Source organism: Ovis canadensis, chromosome 1 (genome assembly GCF_042477335.2).
Source record: "Ovis canadensis isolate MfBH-ARS-UI-01 breed Bighorn chromosome 1, ARS-UI_OviCan_v2, whole genome shotgun sequence".
In the NCBI taxonomy this organism is placed as follows: Eukaryota; Metazoa; Chordata; class Mammalia; order Artiodactyla; family Bovidae; genus Ovis; species Ovis canadensis.
In genome coordinates this window covers 95005474-95025003 of record NC_091245.1, presented here as the reverse complement: position 1 = coordinate 95025003, position 19530 = coordinate 95005474, and the positions used below count along the sequence as shown (strand labels likewise).

At 42.2% G+C, this 19530-nt stretch overlaps 1 protein-coding gene across 1 annotated transcript in view; it reads right to left on the bottom strand.

The window, feature by feature from the left end:
- The window catches only part of PTGFRN (prostaglandin F2 receptor inhibitor), an 84391-nt gene that overhangs the window by 8998 nt on the left and 55863 nt on the right, over positions 1-19530 (bottom strand). Inside the window, exons 5-7 of the mRNA XM_069602026.1 lie at positions 16658-17083; positions 11736-12155; positions 2178-2285 (exon numbers count right to left, since the gene is read on the bottom strand). Of these exons, the coding sequence (XP_069458127.1) occupies positions 2178-2285; positions 11736-12155; positions 16658-17083 (954 nt within the window). The remainder of the gene's footprint in view (positions 1-2177; positions 2286-11735; positions 12156-16657; positions 17084-19530) is intronic.

The window sequence follows — 19530 nt, the reverse complement described above, 5'->3', positions numbered from 1 at the left end:
TCCACCCATGGGATTCTCCAGGCAAGAGTACTGGAGTGGGTTGCCGTTTCCTTCTCCAATAGCTTTTACAATTACATTGGAGGGAAAGACTTACGTTAAGGGCACAACTGGTGACCCATTAATTTATAAGAAAGACATTGAAATGTTACATTTTTATATATTTATAAATGAGCTTAATTTTTTTAATTTTTTATAAACAGAAGGATTGTTGGGGAGGGATAGTTAGGGAGGACATATACACTCTGTTATATTTTAAATGGATAACCAACAAGAATCTAGGTGGCTGGTGCTCAATTGTGTCCAACTCTCTGCAACCCCAAGGACTGTAGCCCACTAGCCTCCTTTGTTCATGGGATTCTCTAGGCAAGAATATTGCAGTGGACCTACTATAGAGTATATGCAACTCTGTTCAATGTTACGTGGCAACTTGGATAGAAGAGGAGTTTGGGAGAGAATGGATACATGTATACGTATGGCTGAGTCCCTTCACTGCTCACTTGACACTATCACAACATTGCTTGTTAATTGGCTATAAACCAAAACAAAATAAAAAGTTTAAAAAACATTTTTTATAAATAAAGTTTAGAGGCAAAAATAGTATTAAATTATTTTAACTTTTGCAAAGGACCTCCCTGCTCCCCCTTTCCTGGCAGCCTCCCACAGGAGTGGTGGCTCCTTCCTGACCAGAGGACAGAGCTGACCGATCTTTGTTTTGGATGGTTTTTTTTTTTTTCTTTTCCTTTTCTTACGTTTTCCATAAACGCTTCTCCTTTTTTTTTTTTTAACCTGTAAAGCTCAATCATATTTAAGTTCCTGACAAGAGTCAATCTTGGTATCAATCAACTTGTGCAGGGTTCAGTAAACTGTAGCCTGCAGGTCAAGCCAGCCCACCACCTGTTTCTGTAAATAAAAGTTTCACTGGAACACAGCCAGGCCCATTTGTTTATTCTCTTTGGCTGCTTTCCCTCTACAACAGCAGAGTAGAGTAACTGCCTCAGAGATCATATGGCCCACAGAGTCAAAAAAACTGAAAATACTCCCTACCTGGGTCCCTTCAGAAGAGGTTTGCTGACCCTGAGCTAGACGCACCTGGACCTCCAGCTGGGGGCCATGCGGGAGTCAGACCTCAGTGGGTGGAGGCCTGGGCCTCTGCTCCTGTTGGTCCCTCAAGATCAACTACAGCCCGCTCTCAGTTTATGGACGGCTTGCCGTTAACACAGAACGAAGACCTGCTCCATTTCTACCCCAGGGCCACATGTCCAGTGGTCTCCGCAAAGAACTCAGCGAGCTCTGCACAATTTGGCCTTTTCAAGGTGCAAATCTGTGTGAGGTCATCAATCTGCCTATGATGGAGAAGGCAGTTCAAGACACTGGAGGTAAGAGCATGGGCAGCCCCTAGGCAGGGAGTCAGGGTCTCCACAGGCTCTGCAGAAGGCAGAGACACACCTGCAGACATTTAATATTCTTTCAAACCCCGAGGATCTAAGTGAGAAGCACAGCACCTCATACTAAGGGCGCCAAGCAGAAAAGGTGTAAGGCTGCTGGCCCACAACTCTTGAGCATCCTGTTGGCCCTGCTAATATCTTCTGCAAAGGAAAGATTTACAAAGATTTCCTAAAAGTTTAAACTGCAATAGCATACCCTGGTTACTTGCCACTCATTTACTCTGCTTTGTATTTCTCCAGTGTTAATCACTATCTGATATTACACATATGGTGATTTCTTTCTTATCTGTTTAATAAACTAGGCTGCAAGCTCCATGAAAGTAGATGTAGAATATTTTGATCATGCCTCTCTAATCCCAGTATCTAGAACAGCATCTGTTTATAGGAGTTCAACAACTATTTGAAAGAATAATCGAAAGACAAAATGGAAGGGAGCTGGACTCTTCCAGTGGGTTGCAAATCAGCCTGAATTAGCCCCTGAAGTGGCCACTGGATCACCATGAGAACTTACATTCAAATGTCTAGCTGTGTTTCCAAACCATCTAACAGATAGTGGCATCCATTTTAACAAGTCCTCAGTAAATATTTACTGAATACAAAGGACCGAGCTAGGCACTTTGGAAATAAATAGCCAATCCAATCCCTGACCTTCACATCTGTAACACAGTGGGGATGATATGAGTAACACTTAGAAAAGCCATATGAGGAAGGGGAAAGGATGGAGAGAGGTACCTGGATCCAAGGCTGCTCCTTCGACAGTGATGATACAGAACAATTTAATGAGATCTCCCCGGATGACCGACGGTGTGTCCGAATGCACAGAGGCATTGAATATAGGACCTGGAAGAAAGTAACATCACTTCATGATCCTCTTTCTCACTTTTGTTTAAATCTCATTCTTGGTGCACAAATGTGCATCCAAATGTGGGCTCCCTTTCCTTGGAACTGGGCTAGAAATCCACAAAACAGGTTTTTAAGTCCACAAAATAGATTTTTAAGGATGTTTTTCTTCTCTTCAGAGAGACATGAATTAAGCTACTTCCAGCTGAGCTTTACCTTAAGATTCCAACCATAGTCTCATTTCGAGACCACCCCACCTCCCATCCTGGTACAGTCGGGGATGTTTCTGGCTCCACACAGTTCACTTCCAGGCCAGAACGGCTCAGAGATCAGAGGGCTTGGGACTAAGTCAGGGACGCTTTTGGTCTCAACAGACTGAGTAGCTTCATTGTGCCGGGTACTGGCAATGGGCCCTGTTGTTACGAGGCTGACATCCAGTAGGGAGATGGGCAGGCCAACAATGATGATGTTGCTACAAGGTTCAGCTGAAGGCAATTCCAATCTGCTGGGGGAAACGGAGGCAGCTTGGAAATTCCTTTTAAATACCACTCAGACAGGACCTGTCCTGCCTGCTTCACTGGAATCCTCCCTCAACACCCAGTTCACTTTTATAAACGACCCCTTTACTTCTCCCAAAGGCCAGAAGATGGTTCTACACAAACCATGCTGACTCCTCGTAGTATCACTGATTCACTGCAAGGCAGGGCTGTTTCAAGTTTGTAAGTTGTAAGGTAATGAGCGTATGTGTGGGCAAGAAAATATGAAGGGTAAAGTAAAAATAATTTAGGGCTAGAAGTTAATAATATTTACCATAGAGTCAGTTGGATGCATTTGGCTGTAGGGATAATTATCATTGTGTTGTTTCATTACTAGGCACAAATAAATGACTTATTATATTAAAAAAAGGTATGTCTTGTATGGAAGAAATCTGTGGCTCCAATCCCCTCCTGAGGCAGAGAGAGGGGCTAGGTACTGCATTCTTTGGTTTTAACCCTTTGACAGCTTACTTCTTAGGTGAGATTTAGCAGCTTTAAGCTAATCTGATCCTAAGAGCTCAACAGTTACCATATCCCAATTCTAACATCTAGGAATAGGCAAGCCTGAAGATGATTCCAGAATACCAATGCTATAGGATTTCCCTTGCGTTTTCTTGAAAACTAAGATAGATGGCCCTGGACACTGATTCTGAAACTCATTCGAAGCTAAGAATGTACATGTAACTACCTTGAAAATCAGATTATCAGGAAGGAAAAGGTACTTTTTAACATCCAAAAGAAATGACTGTGAGAAAGAGAGTAAAAGGTCATGTGAACCAATGAGGCAAAGAATTGAAAAGGCTATACTTTTATTTCAACATGAGTAGTAAGATGAATTCAACAGAGGGCTTTTCTAACACCGAGGTCACGAGTAATCTGTGTTTTGCTGGGAGAAAGGCGAAGGATGGTCGGAGAGCATGGAAACCTTGAGGCGTCAGACGGCTCTGGTGGGTTCTGCTGAGCACTCAGATTGGGCCTAGAGGATGGAGGACACAACAGAATGGCAGTTCCAGGACACAGGGAATGGGATGAAAGCGAAAAGGACAAGGAAACTTCACCCCCTTCTGGGCATCACGTCCCTCAATTAACTCGGCTCTCGGCCATGGTTTGCTCAGGTCCTTACCACCCTGGATTTGCTCTGTTTATAGCAGTGAGGTGGGAAAGGATTACGCCCGTTGCTCTGAGCTGGCTCAGTGGTGATGACTGGGGGGACTTCATGCCATTTATGGTCATCTATGAGGACAGGTTAGTAGCAACCATGGTGAGCAATGGGGACTAAATTTTTTTTCTCCGACTAGAAATTTCATGGTTAAAAATAGAACTATACTATGGGGCTTTCTTAAAGTGTTCCAGGCGCCTTCTCAGAGAACACAAGATAATAAAACACAAGGAGAGCCTCATAGTGGATTCCGGTTCCTCTTTACTTAATTAGAAACAGCAAAGAAATTTGGACATATTTTCTTTACCTTATTTGGACAAATTTCCCTACCTAATTTGGACAGATTTCACTCTCTTTCCTTTACATTTCCAAAGAAACCCAAAATGCCTTCTGGCTCACAAGTCACAGCTCTCATTTCTCCTCGTGGCCGTGGGAACAACAGAGGATCTGCACCATTCTCACCACACAGACGAGGACCAAGAAGAGGCCTGCATTGTGGACTGTTCACAGCGGTGGATTTCCTTCGGACGAAATCAGCAACTCACTGTTAATACGGGTCATTATCCCAGGCTTAGAAATGTTTTTATTATGGTCAATTTCTGGGTAATGCTGCTTTTGTGAGGGAATGTGTCTGGCTAACTTCACAGATGACAGATTATGGCACAGATAATCTAAGTGAACAACTAGGGCCACTACATGTCCCCAGATTCCTATCTGTAGAGTACACGGACCACTTAACTTTTAAACACAAACATGGACACAAACCATGCTCCAACTCTAGCCCCTAAGAAAAGACTGTAAAGGACAGTATTTCTGTGAAAGCCCAAACTGCAGACCATCTGCATGTCATCAGCAGGGAAGTAGTTAGCCAAATTCTAGCAGGTGTAGTCATTAAAGCTGGTATTGACCTATAATTTTTTATAACATGGAAAATGCTTATCTTATAATGTTAAAGTGGGGGAAAGCAGGTCATAAAATTGCATATACAGCCTGATTTCAAAGTCATGAAGAAAACACGTAAGGGAAAAATTCTAAGATAACAAATACACTAATTAGCAGTCTTTGGTAAAATGAAGGGTGATTGGGTGATTCTTCCTTGTATTTTATTTCCAAACTTCTCTATTAAGAAGAAAAATGTTATTATTATTCTTTTAACATCAAATATTAAATATTTAACATCATCATATTTAAACCATATAACCACATTTAAACCCCTGATACTCTGAGTCAGAAGATGTTACAACTCAGTAAGGCCCCTTGGGGAAACACGGTCCTTATACCAAGAGGTAAGTGTGCTGAAAACAGAGGACAAAAAGGTGGGCAGGAAAGACCTCTCTGTTACATGTATTTTACTGTGTGCCAATGATTTTTAGGAAGTGAAAGCTCTTCAGTATCAAGTCAATATTCTCATGGAGCTATTCAGGGCTATTGCAATGTGCTAGGTGTTGGATTTGATGCAGCTCCTCTTAATTAAACTGTGAACCCATGACAACTCCATGGATTTAATAAAGCAAAAACCTTAAGCAGTCTATTCAACCTGTAAGCTACAGTGATTTTATCTGTTATGATGAGATTTAAAGAACTGGGTAAGTAGATTCAATACCTATTCCTCACCTAGAAATACATATAAAAGATTTTATGTCTCCCTTCTTTCTCGTAATAGTTTTAAAGAAACATCAAATAACAAATATAAAACAAAATGGAATAAAATCCTATAGACAATAAAAACAGATAACCCAAAGAACAAATACCCACATATTCATCTGAATCTCAATAGTCAGAGAGAAAGCATTTGATAACACCCAACACTAATTCGTAATAAAACATTCAACAGATTAGGGATGAAAGAAAACTTCCTCAACTCAATATTTGCTGTCTATGAAATACCCATAGCTAGCAAGATACTTAAAAGACACTTAACAGGAAAAATTCCCTCAAGATCAGGAAATAGACAAGGATTCCACTTGCGCCACTACTGTTCAACACTTGACTAGAGATTCCAGCCAGGACAATTAAGCAAGACAAGTAATTAGAAGGCACTAAGGGAAACTGAATATAAGAAGTAAAACTACCTCTATGCGCAGATGACATGGTCCTGCATTTAAAAAGCCTAAGCCACCGACAAAAACAACAACAACAAACTATTAGGACTAATAAACAATTACAGCAAGGTTGCAGGATATAAGGCCAATTTATAGAAGTCAGTTCAGTTTCTATACACTCACAATAAATAAGCTGAAAAGGAAATTAGGAAAGCAATTAATTTACAGTTGCATCAACAATAAAATACCTAGGACAAATTTAATGAAAGAAGTTCAACATTTGTATGCTGGAAACTACAAACACCATTGAAAAATTTTAAAAGACCCGAATAAATGGGAAGACATCTCATGTTTATGGATTAGAAAACCATAGTGTCAAATGGTAATACTCTCCAAACTGATTTACAAATTTGGCACAATCCCTATCAAAGTCCTAGTTATCTTTTTTGCAGATATTAATGAGCCGATCTTAAAATTCATTTGGAAATGCAAGCGGCCCATAAAGCCAAAACAACTTTGAAAAACAACAAAAGCAGAAGAGTCACACTTATTTCAAAACTTACTAGAAAGCTATAGTAATGAAACACTGTGATTCTGGTACAGGAAAAGATACAAGGATCAACAGAATAGAACTGAAAGTTCAGAAATAAATCCTTTTATTTATGGTTAAATTATTTTTGACAAGTGTACCAAAGTCAGTGGGGGAAAGAATATAGACTTTTTAACAAATGGTGCCAGGACAACTAAGTATTCATACCACAGACAAAAATTAACTCAAAATGGATCAGAGCCTTGAATGTTTGAGCTAAAACTGTAAAACTCTTAGAGGAAACCAGAGGTGTAAATCCTCACAGCCATGGATTAGGCAATGGTTTCTTAGATATGACACCAAACCCACAAGCAACAAAAATAAACTAGAGATAAATTGGACTTCATCAAAATTAAAAACTTGGGTGCTTCAAAGGACACAATTAAGAAAGTGAAAAGACTACACACAGAATAGGTATTTTCAAATCACATATTTTGTTAAAGGACTTTTGTATTCAAACTATGAAAAGCTCCACTAGCCAACAATAAAAAAAAAGTCAATTAAAAAAGGGGTAAATGGTGTGAATAGAAATCTCTACAGAGAAGATACACATATGACCAAGAACTGTTAATATCTGAAAAGATGCTCAACATCAACAGTCATTAAGGAAATGCAAATTAAAACCACAAAGAAATACTACTTCATATACACTTGTTGCTGTTTAGTCACTAAGTCGTGTCTGACTCTTTTTATGACCCCGTGGACGGTAGCCTGCCAGGGGCCTCTGTCCATGGGATATCCCAGGCAAGTATACTGGGGTGGGTTGCCATTTCTTCTCCAGGGGATCTTCCCCAATCCAGGGATCCAATCCTCATCTCTTATGTCTCCTGCATTGGCAGGCAGGTTCTTTACCACTGAGCCACGAGGGAAGCCCTCACATATACTAGGTTGGCTATAATTAAGTTTAAAAAAAGATGGAGAATAGCAATAACTAACCCGTGAGAATGAGGACAAATTGGAACCCTTACACATTGCTGGTGGGAATGCAAAATGGTGCAGCTGCTTTGGAAAAATATTTGGCAATTCCTCAAAGAATTAAAGAGTTACCTTATGACCCAGCATCACTCCTAGGGGAGAAATGAAAATTTAATGTCTACACAAAAACTTGTACACTAACGTTTATTCAGCATATTATTATTATAATGGCCAAAGGACGGAAACAATCTAAAGGTACATGGACTGATCAACAGCTAAACAAAATGCGGCATATTCTCACACTGGAATATTATTCAGCAACAAAAGGAATGAGTTATTGACACATGATATAATATGATAGACCCTGAAAAAATGCTTCAGCAGAAGAAGACAATACAAAAGCCCACATGCACGTTTCAAATCATATGAAATGTTTAAAAAGGCAAATCTATAGAGACAAACAGCAGAACAGCGGTTGCTAGAGGTAGAGGTGGGAGTGATTATTAACAGGCACAGAGTGTGCTTTTTTGGAATGGTTAAAAAGTTCTAGAATTAGATACTAGCAATGGTTGTACAATATATATCTGTGAATATACTAAAAACCATTGAATTGATATTTTGAATGGGTGAATTTTATGGTATATTAACCTTATTTCAATAAAGCTATTATCAGAAAATAAATAAGAGACACTTGTATTTTCTCTGTTCTTTCCAATTCCAAGGGTTTAAAATCAATATTCACTCTTTATTAATCTAAAGGTTGAGAGATGATTAGATGCCAGAACAGAAACTAACACAACACTGTAAAGCAATTATCCTCCAGTTAAAAAATTGAAAAAAACAAAAAAAGACTATTAGATGCCAGAAGATTACTTCATTATACACTATAAAAAGTTATAATAATACAAAATACTACTAAAATAAAACAAACCTAAGGTTTAGTTTATCTTTAATATAAATGCAATTCAACAAATATCTTGCATTCATTGTACTGATTCAATTAACACTTGAATCTTTATAGGTGAGTATGATTTTACACATCTAGAAATTTCTAACTGGAATCCAGGGCAGATTTAGTGAAAACATTCAGTGTTAAACTCAAAAGTGATGATCCTTCACTTTGATATTCTAAATAAGATTGGGAATTTAAAAATTTTAAATCATTTACCTGCTGAAACACACACAGATTTGTCAGAGGAGCTTAATGAATTATACAGATGAATAAGAAACATTTCCATTTGAGAATATGTATGCATGCTATTAATAAAAAAGAGTAGATCTTCCCAACTTAAGGCATAAAAACATTTGACTTACCAAAAGATAAATTATTCAGAACAGACACCAAAATGCTCCTGTTTTAATTAACCCTTTCATAACACTGCTAATAATTACTCTTAACAAAGCAGATTGACAGACACAGTCACATATACCACCAGAGCTCTGGAGACTCGACTAATTGGAAATCCTTTCCTAATCCAAAAGCAAAGGTGAGGCCCAAGGTTGGGATACTCACTCGTGTATGGAAATATTGCTGTGATAAATCAGACCAAGAATAGCACCTACCACCTTCAGTCCTAGGGACCTCAAAGAGTGAAAGCTATGGGCTGGATAAAACTTGGGTCTTAGCTTTGAATCTTTCACTCTTGGCAAGTCATTTAATCCCTCTAGAGGCCCAGTTCCCTCTTATCTTTATACTCTGCCATGTTCCCTGAAGGATTTGACATAGCCGTGTGTCAACTGATCTGTTTTAAAAATGAGGGGGTTGGGTTTCCCTGAGACGCCAGTGGTTAAGAATCTGCCTTGCAACGCAGGGGATATGAGTTCAGTCCCTGGCCTGGGAAGATTGCACATGCCGCAGGGCAACTAAGCCTGTGCTCCACAACTACAGAACCTGTGCTCTAGAGCTGGGGAACCGCAATTACTGCAGCCTGCACGCCTACACCCTGTGCTCTGCAACAAGAGAAGCCGCCACAGGGAGAAGGTCACGCAGGGCAACTAGCTAGAGAACAGCTAGAGAACAGCCCCCACTCTCCACAACTAAACAAAGCCTGTGTACGGCAACAAAGGCACAGCACAACCAAAAATAAATACACAAATACTGGGGGAGTAAATGAGGGTCAAAGTAAAGGTAGTATGTTCACACAAAAACCTGCACCCAGATGCTCACAGCAGCATCACTCAGAATAATCAAGGACTGGAAACTCTCAAATGTCCGTTAGCTGATGAACAGATAAACAAAATGCGGTGTACTCACCTAACAGAATATTATTCAGTCATAAAAATGAAGTGCTAATGATTTATTTTGCATGAAATGCTCAAGTACCAAAAGGAGGGAATATGTGATTTTCCTGTGTTTGATTCTTTAAAAAACAATCAGTAGTATTTGTAGTTGTGAGTTATACAGGTTTATGTGAAGAGAGCACAGTTTGCTATAGCCACCAAAAAAAAAAAAAAGCCTTGCTAACACTTTCCAAGCACTTTGAGATTCCTAAACTTATTTTCTGATATACAAAATGTGGTATTTACTGGCATTATTTTGCATTTCTCAAGACAAAAATGACATTAAGTAAAAGCTGTGTGTAAATTTGATACACAGGTACTTAAAAATTTAAACCTGCAAATGAAACAAAAGGTCCCCAATATTCAGACAATGATATTTTCTTTTTCTGACTATGAGTTTATATCTCATTTATTTTATAAATGGTTTAGTTAAAGCAGGCTTCAATGGTGGCTCAGATGGTAAAGAATCTGCCAGCAGTGCAGGAGACCTGGGTTCAATCCCTGAGTTGGGAAGATCCCCTGAAGAAGGGAATGGCAACCCACTCCAGTATTATTGCCTGGAGAATCCACTGGACAGAGGAGCCTGGTCCACTACTGTCCATGGGGTCGCAAAGAGTTGGACACGACTGAGCAACTAACTCTCCTTTTCTTCTTTAAGGCACTGTTCCTTTTGACATTCAAGTTTTCATTGTACTACATCTTTCATGTAAGACCAAATCCAGAACTGCATTTTTACAGTGCTTTTTTCCTCTCAGTGCTGCTAAAAAGAAAAAGCAGCTAACATTTTGAATTTACAACACGCCAAAGATGACACAGAAATTATTACATTTATTTTTGTTCTTGTTAAAACTCTGTGAGCAACATTTACCAAGGTAGCATGTTAAATTACTGGCATTCTCTAGGTACTAAATAAAAGGCTGCAACTCTCTAACATTAATATATATATATACAACATTCCCTAGCGGTCCAATGGTTAGGATTCTTGCTTTCACTGCTGAGGGCACAGGTTCAATTCCTGGTTAGGGAGCTAAGATCCAACAAGCTGCAAGGCACAACCAAAAAAATATAGACATAGAACAACAACAACAAAAAGAGTAATTTAAAAAAAAAACCCAGAACGAAGTACTGATATATATTATTACAATGTGGATGACTCTTGAAAACATGCTACATGAAAAAAGCCAGACACAAGACTATATACTACATTCCATTTATGTGAAATGTCCAGAATAGGCAAGTTCATAGAGACAGAAAGGAAGTACGTGGTTGCCAGGGGACAGGAGGTTGGGGAGCAGAGTGGGGGGTGTTGAGGGGGAGGACTGAAGGGTGTTAGCTAAGGGTACAGGTTTCTATTGATTGTAATGAAAATGTTCTATAATTGATAGTGGTGATGGTTATACAACTCTGTGAATATACTATACATTTATATTTATAGTGTAGTATAAATATTGGGTTGACCAAAAAAGCTTGATTGGGTTTTTTCTGTAACATCTTATGGAAAAACTTGAATGGACTTTTTGGCCAACCCAATACTCTAGTATAGTATGTAAATACTAAATATACTATGGTATAGTATATTCGCTGTTGGCTCAGTGGTAAAGAATCCTCCAGCACATGTAGGAGACTCGGGGTCAATCCCTGGGTTGGGAGGATGACTTGGGGAAGGAAATGGCAACCTACTCTAGCATTCTTGCCAGGGAAATCCCATGCACAGAGGAGCCAGGTGGGCTATAGTCCATGGGGTCACCAAGAGTCAGACACAACTGAGCACACACATAGTATATTTAAATACATACTATATATTTAGATGGGTAAACTGCATGACATGTGAATTACTTCTCAATTAAGCGGTTTAAAAAAAATGAAGACGGATCAAAACCCTCGGGTCTCTTCCAGTCAGTCTATGACTTACCAAGTTTCCCTGCTCACCTGAGGTTTGGAAGTCTATCTCAATAGGATTGGAGAGACTGGTTGCTGCTTCTCGCCACAGGCTGCCCCTGACAGGAGACCAGGCTGTCACCACACAGCGGTACAGGCCTGCATCTGAGACCTGAGTCTGGTACATTCGATAGCGAAATTCATCTTCCTGCACTTTCTCTAATACAACACCATCCACCCGCGATGCATCTGTCCAGTTCTCCAGCTTCACCACGGAATCCTGGTCCAGGGAGATGATGTACTTGGTTTCGTTGGGACTGGAGAGGTCCCCAACAGGTTTCTCAGCCGTGATGAGAACAGAGTAGCGTGGCGACTTAATATTTTTGGAAGACACTTTGCAAGTCATCTCGAATGTATTTCCAGCAGCGAAGAAAGGCTTGGGTTGCCTTGCCTTCACCACAAGCACGGAATCTGCAATGAAGTACCAGAAAGATGTGATTTCTAACAGGATTAGCTAAATGGATATGCATCTGAAAGCACAATGTCAAGGAAATAGAAATTTATTTGCAAATGGCCGCACAATAGCATTTAGGAAAATCTGGAAACTCAGAAAGAAACTAGCCTGTGTCAGGAAGCAGACTGAACAGCACCACGCTGCAGGAGGCAGAGCAGCCTGCTTCAATTTAACAGGTGTGAGGGAACAGAGGATCGATGGGTGAGAATTTGCTCTTAAGGATTTTCAAGTCCTTGAGAAGTCTCCCCCAGAGTGAGAATTTGGGAAGCTACTGGTGCCACCACGGATGTGAGCGAGAGCTTGCTTCTAGTAAAGTGGGGAAGATGCAGCTCGAGGCAGTTCCACCTGCCTCTCCCCACTGGGGCTGCCCTGGCTGCAAAGACAGTAGCAGAGCAAGCGAGAAACGGGTTCTACCGCTGTTTCACCATATGATGGTGACATTATAGAACACGTCATTACTAATGTGACTGCAACATACATGCGTGGATCTGTGTATGAAGATATGACTGCAAAGATGCATAGTCATTTCTAGAGATGCAATTAAAATTTAATTAATTTTAATTCTGAACCAGCATCCAAAGCTACTATCTTAAAGATTTAAGTGTGTTACTTCCTGTCTCTCTGTCAAAAAAAAAAAATTAATCTCTAAGCATATACACATTAGAATTAATCTATATTATAATATTAATAGCTCAATGCCAGGCACTTGGAAGATACCTAAATGTTTGCTGAGTGGATGGATAAATGAGTTAAATACAACCCTTTTACCCTTTAATGATATAATTCTGTAACCCACCCAGTTACAAAACAAAATTTTTATGTTGGGGTTTTTTGAGGAATAGTTGTTCCACCAAACTATTAGGACAACATGTATGTTACAAGGGTCTCTCCAGAATTACTGATTCCTGAGGTTCCACTGAGCCATTTACATTCTTTCTTGAAGCTTCAATTTGTGAGATTAGAAGAGATAACTAGAGGTTAAACAGGAAAAGAGTTCAAGGACTGTGTCCTCAGGCATCTAATGTTTGAGGGTCAGAAAAGTAAACAGAAATCAGCAAAGGAAGCTGAGAAGAGGTCAAGGTTGGAGAAAAGCCCAGAGAGGATGGTGTCCCACAAACCAAGGAGAAACCAAAGTATTTCCAAGAAGAGGGAATGATCATCGTGGTAAATCCTACTAAGTCAAGTAAGATGACTAACCATTAGATTTTGCAATATGTCACTCACTAGTCATCTGGATCAAAAGCTAGATGAGAGGAGATTAGAGAACAGGAGGAGGGAAAGTGGAGACACTGAGGACAGACAAATCAAAGGAAAGAGACAGAAAGGGGTAGGCAAGGGGTGTGGAGAATAGAAAGACGGAGGTCGGGGAAGCAAGATCAAGATTCAGCTCAGCTCAGTCCAGTCGCTCAGTCATGGCTGACTCTTTGCGACCCCATGGACTACAGCACACCAGGCCTCCCTGTCCATCACCAACTCCCAGAGTTTACTCAAACTCATGTCCATTGAGTGGGTGATGCCATCCAACCATCCCATCCTCTGTCGTCGTCTTCTCCTCCTGCCGTCAATCTTTCCCAGCATTAGAGTCTTTTCAAATGAGTCAGTTCTTTGCATCAGGTGGACAAAGTATTGGAGTTTCAGCTTCAGCATCAATCCTTCCAATGAATACCCAGACTGATTTCCTTTAGGATAGACTGGTTGGATCTCCTTGCAATCTAAGGGACTCTCAAGAGTCTTCTCCAACACCACAGATCAAAAACATCAATTCTTTGGTGTTCAGCTTTCTTTATAGTCTAACTCTCACATCCACATATGACTACTGGAAAAACCATAGCTTTGACTAGATGGACCTTTGTTGGCAAAGTAATGTCTCTGCTTTTTAATATGCTGTCTAGGTTGGTCATAACTTTTCTTCCAAGGAGCAAGAGTCTTTTAATTTCACGGCTGCAGTCACCATTTGCAGTGATTTTGGAGCCCCCCAAAATAAAGTCTGTCACTGTTTCCCCATCTATTTGCCATGAAGTGATGGGACAAGATGCCATGATCTTAGTTTTCTGAATGTGGAGCTTTAAGCCAAGCTTTTCACTCTCCTCTTTCACTTTCATCAAAAGGCTCTTTAGTTCTTCTCCGCTTTCTGGCATAAGGGCAGTGTCATCTGCATATCTGTGTTTATTGATATTTCTGCCGGCAATCTTGATTCCAGCCTGTGCTTCATTCAGCCCAGCATTTCTCATGACGTACTCTGCATATAAGTTAAATAAGCAGGGTGACAATATACAGCCTTTCCTTTCCCAATTTGGAAGCAGTCTGTTGTTCCATGTCCAGTTCTAACTTGCTTCCTGACCTGCATACAGATTTCTCAGGAGGCAGGTCAGGTGGTCTGGTATTCCCATCTCTTTAAGAATTTTCTACAGTTTGTTGTGATCCACACAGTCAAAGGCTTTGGCATAGTCAATAAAGCAAAGATAGATGTTTTTCTGGAACTCTCTTGCTTTTTCGATGATCCAGTGGATGCTGGCAATTTGATTTCTGGCTCCTCTGCCTTTTCTAAATCCAGCTTGAACATCTGGAAGTTCACGGTTCAAGTACTGTTGAAGCCTGGCTTGGAGAATTTTGAGCATTACTTTACCAGCATGTTTGAGATGAGTGCAACTGTATGGTAGTTTGAACATTCTTTTGCATTGCCTTTCTTTGGAATTGGAATGAAACCTGACCTTTTCCAGTCCTGTGGCCACTGCTGAGTTTTCCAAATTTGCTGACATATAGAGTGTAGCACTTTCACAGCATCATCTTTCAAGATTTGAAATAGCTCAACTGGAATTCCATCACCTCCACTAGCTTTGTTTGTGTGATGCTTCCTAAGGCCCACTTGACCTCAAATTCCAGGATGTCTGACTCTAGGTGAGTGATCACACCATTGTGATTATTTGGGTCGTGAAGATCTTTTTTTGATCAAGATTAGCTTAGCTTTAATTTAAAAAGACAAAAATAAATAAATAAATAAAGAGAGACAACAACAAGAGATCTAACAGCATGTTAATAGGCCAACGGGAAACAATGGGAGTGATCTAGAAAGATAGGTGTGTTGAGAGGATAGGCTGCGTGGAATTGAGAGTATGGCGGGCTCTCAGCTATCAGAAGTGAGATTTCTAGCGTAGGGTGTAAGCTTGGGAGTGAATAACCCAAACAGGACAAAGGTCACGATGACTAGAGAAGGGGACACAAGACGGAGAATGAAAGGCTTCTCAACCTCAGATGCACCTGAGAACCATCCTGGCTGCATCTGAAAACTTCAAGGCCCAGGTTGCAAGTAACCTCAGACCAGTTAAGACAGAACTTCTTGTGCGACTTCAGCTTCAGTACTTTTTCAAAGCTCCTCGGGTGACTGCAACGTGTAGCCAAATATGACCCAGTGCCTATAAGGATCATGAAGACAGCAGGACAGAGGGGCTGTGAAACAAGAGTGAGCATCTCCACTCACTGCCTGGGGAGGACCCAGGAGTGATGGCAACGAGAAGAGGTGGAACCATCTGACAACTGGAGACCTGAAGCTGGATGTTTTCAGGGAGGAGGGAAAAGGGCCTGGAGGCTGCAGTGAGGGACGAGGGGCCTGCCCTATCTAGACTGGGCTACACAGAGAGAAGAAAACAGCACCACCCAGGAAGACTCCAGGGAAAATGGTGTCCTTGGGGAGAGCTAGGTGGGGCGTGCTTACTAGGAGGAAGAGAAAGGAATATTCAGAGATGAGGTCAGGAAGCAAGAGATTTTGCCAAGTACTAGAGGGCCCAGTGTGGGGTTTGGGGATTTCAGAGGCATGGCAATGAGGCCACAAAAGCATGTGGAGGGCTGTGAAGGAGGACCCAGGAGGCCTGGCCTTCCTGCAATGACGGACTAGACCGAGGATAAAAGCCTTGACCAGTCTGATGTTCCAAGACACACCGGGCTCTGAGCATTCAGGAGGAGGCTGCATCAAAGAAACTGGTTCCCTGAAGTTCTTGTCAGCTCTCCCCAGGAACGGTCTCTCTGAATGGGTGACTGGCCGCTCAGGGGCAGGTGCCATGGCCTGGGGCTGCCCACTCACTCTGGGATTATCTCGAATGTGCCTGCGTCCAGCGGGAACTCATGGACACTGAAACACCCCCAAAGGACTGTGTGAAGTTTGGCTTGAGACCAGCCAATGGGGCAAGAGTGTGGATGGCTTCTCTGGGCACCTGTGAGCTCCCACGAGATGATATTCTATCTCCAACCAAGCCCCAGCCCTCTCATTAGGACTTATCCCTCTCAGCGTCAGCCCTGCAAGGGGATTCACGCTGAGGACAAAAGGAACTGTCTCTCGACTGCATTTCTTAGATTCCTCGTGTAGAGGGAGACCTGCAGGGTGACTGTGAATCTGAAATGCAGAGCAGGATGACCGAAGCCAAAGCAAACCAAAAATGTTCATGCACGAGACGAAAGCGCCTACCTTCCAATGCCCAAAATATGTTGATGGGCTTGGAGAAGACGTCCTTGCTCTTCACCCAGCTATTGTTATGCTGTTTGGTCCAGGCAGACACAACACAGTAATAATTGCCCCTGTCTTCCTCTGTAGTCCTTTGGATCCGGAAATTGAACGTGTTTGGGTGCTCCTTAGAAAAAATGAAGTCTCCCTCCCGGGCCCGCTGCTTGCTCCGCTCTCCGTACTTGAGTGTCCAGTCCCCATTCATGACGGCCAGGAGCTCGCTGGTGACCACGTCGTCACTGCGCCGGTTCGCTCTGTAGTACCAGGACACTGTGAAACGGACGCTCGCCTCTGGGTTCTTCACATCCACTATCCGGCATTCCAGCTCGGTGAGGTCGTCTGAGAACTCAGGGGCCTTAGAAGCATTCAGGTACACCTGATAGTCTGGTTCTGAACAAGAGGGGGCCAGGATAAAAAAAAAAAAAATCAATCAATCAAATCAGACACAGCAATTTCCCAAGAATTAACAAAAGGAACAAGACAAGCACTATTCTTGTCCTGATGATTAAATGCCCATCCTACCAACTACAGTGAAAGAAATAGAAGTCTTTACAATGCACAGGAAGGATCCTCTGAGGTCGTCACAAAACTTGATATCACAAGTTTTGTTATCGCAAAACTTGACAAGCACTGGCCCCACTATGACCCTCCCAAGGCCAGAAACTAAATATCTCCAATCAGAGTCTTTATCTTCCCAGAGGGTTGGGGTCAGCTGTCAGTTTCCCCTGGAGGTTAGTCTTTTGAAAATCTCTTAACTGGTATCCATGCTCGACCAACATGTCCTCTAGCATGCCAGGCAGTGCCCAGAGACCTCCAAAGCCCCCACTGGAAAATCTCAGAATCTCAGTATACATTTTGTTCTTGAGGCCAGTCAACCCCCCTTGGCTCCGGTTCCTGCCATCCTTGGCTTTGGCCTAAAGGTAAGGTCCTCATTTCCCCATGAGTGTTGGTTGCTCAGTCATGTCCACCTCTTTGCGACCCCATGGACCGTAGCTGGCCAGGCTCCTCTGTTCATGGGATTCTCTAGGCAAGAATACTGGAGTGGGTTGCCATTCACTTCTGCAGGGGATCGTCCGGACCCAAGAGATCGAACCCAGGTCTCCTGCATTGCAGGCAGATTCTTTACTCTCTAAGCCACCAAGGAAGTCCCCATGTATAGTCATACTTAAACTCCCCAAATAGCATTTTTTTTCCCACTGACACATGTGACTCTCCCATTCAATTCTGCCAACCGTGAAGCTAGCTCACTGTGATCCTGGCTCTAGTACAGCCTGCTCATGATGACCACTCTGCTTCTCGCCAGGCAGGTTCTGATGAGGGAGGGAGGGAAGTCAGCGTTCTCCTCATGTCCCCACCGCCACTGTTACAGTCCGGTTATTTTTCACTTGTATAAAAAGCCCTGCTGCTACGAGGGTCATGTAGGCATCTAATCCATTTTTGCAACTCAACATTTCACAGCCTCCCAGAAACTCCTACCGGGGAGCCTTCACACTTCCTTCCCTCCACCACCACCCTCTCTGGGTGTCACACCTAGTCATCTGAAGTCCTCTGTTCACCACAGTCTCACACCTCTGGTGACCTGTCTGCCAAGGCCTCTCCTCTTGACTTCCTACAAATGCGCTCTCATTCTTTCATCTCCTCTGTGCCCCCTTCCTGGGTCCCCAGAGTGTGACATCCTTTCTCTGTGCTCCCATAAGCAGCAACTTACTCCCTGCTTGAAGGTCTTGTCTCCAAGCTCCAAATACACAGCCTTCTATGCAGTAGTCACTTGGTGTGAAGCCTTTTAAAAAGGCTACATTTTTCTCCTGTAGCACTTTGCCAGTTACGGGACAAATAATTCTACCTACACAGAATTTTCCATTTGCCAATACGATATTCACATCACCTCCATCAGACAGTTTAGTTTTATTTAATGTTGCTTTTATTTATGACTCATACAAATTATAAACTGCTGAGGTCAAGGAACTGTTCTTTTGTGATTTATACTTCTAACGAAATGTATAACATCATGACTTCCCCAAGAGTGATTCAGTGGCCAGGAAATGGAAAGAACTCAAAATCCTAATTCCCTCAAATGTCATATTCACAAGCATTTAGTTGCAAGTGAGGCTGGACCCTGTGCCACAAAAAGTTCAATCACTGCTGCTCTGCCTGCCGATGAGAGAATGTCCTCAGTGACATGGATGTTACAGAGAAACACGCTAGAATGTCATCTGCCACCTTGTCTCAGAGGTGAATGTGTTGAAGATGCATCGCTGGGGGGTTTCCTGGCCCTGGGCCGAGTGCTAACACACACATTGCCTCTCCAGCAACTGCTGACTCTGGAGCTGACACTAAAATGTCACATGCATAAGGCAAGGCTTTCCCAAATGACCCCACATCCAGGGTTTCAGATCCTTCCCTCATGTCAGAGTTTGGCACGGCAGCAGGGGTGAGGACAAGGTCAACCAAGTTTACTTAATGCGGAAAGGACAGACTTGAACAGGTCGTGCATGCAGCAAGACTGCCCTCCTCAGTCCTGGCAGGACCAACCGCAAACACCGTATTACTAAGAGTCCTCTCGAAGCAGGAGCAACCTGCTGCGCTCTGAGCCTTCCCATGGGTCACCACACTAACCTGAACAACAAACCATGAAGCTGTAAAGAGCAGTGGTGAGGAGCCAGGGGTCTGGAAGACAGACTGGGTCTGAACCTGACTGCCATGACTGGCTGTGTGACACTGGGCAGATTACTCAACCTCTCTGGTGGCTCATCTGCAAAACTGGGGAGAATAACAGTAACATCTCATGATGTTATCATGAGGATTAACAGTTAACATACAGGTGAAAGTGCTTAGAC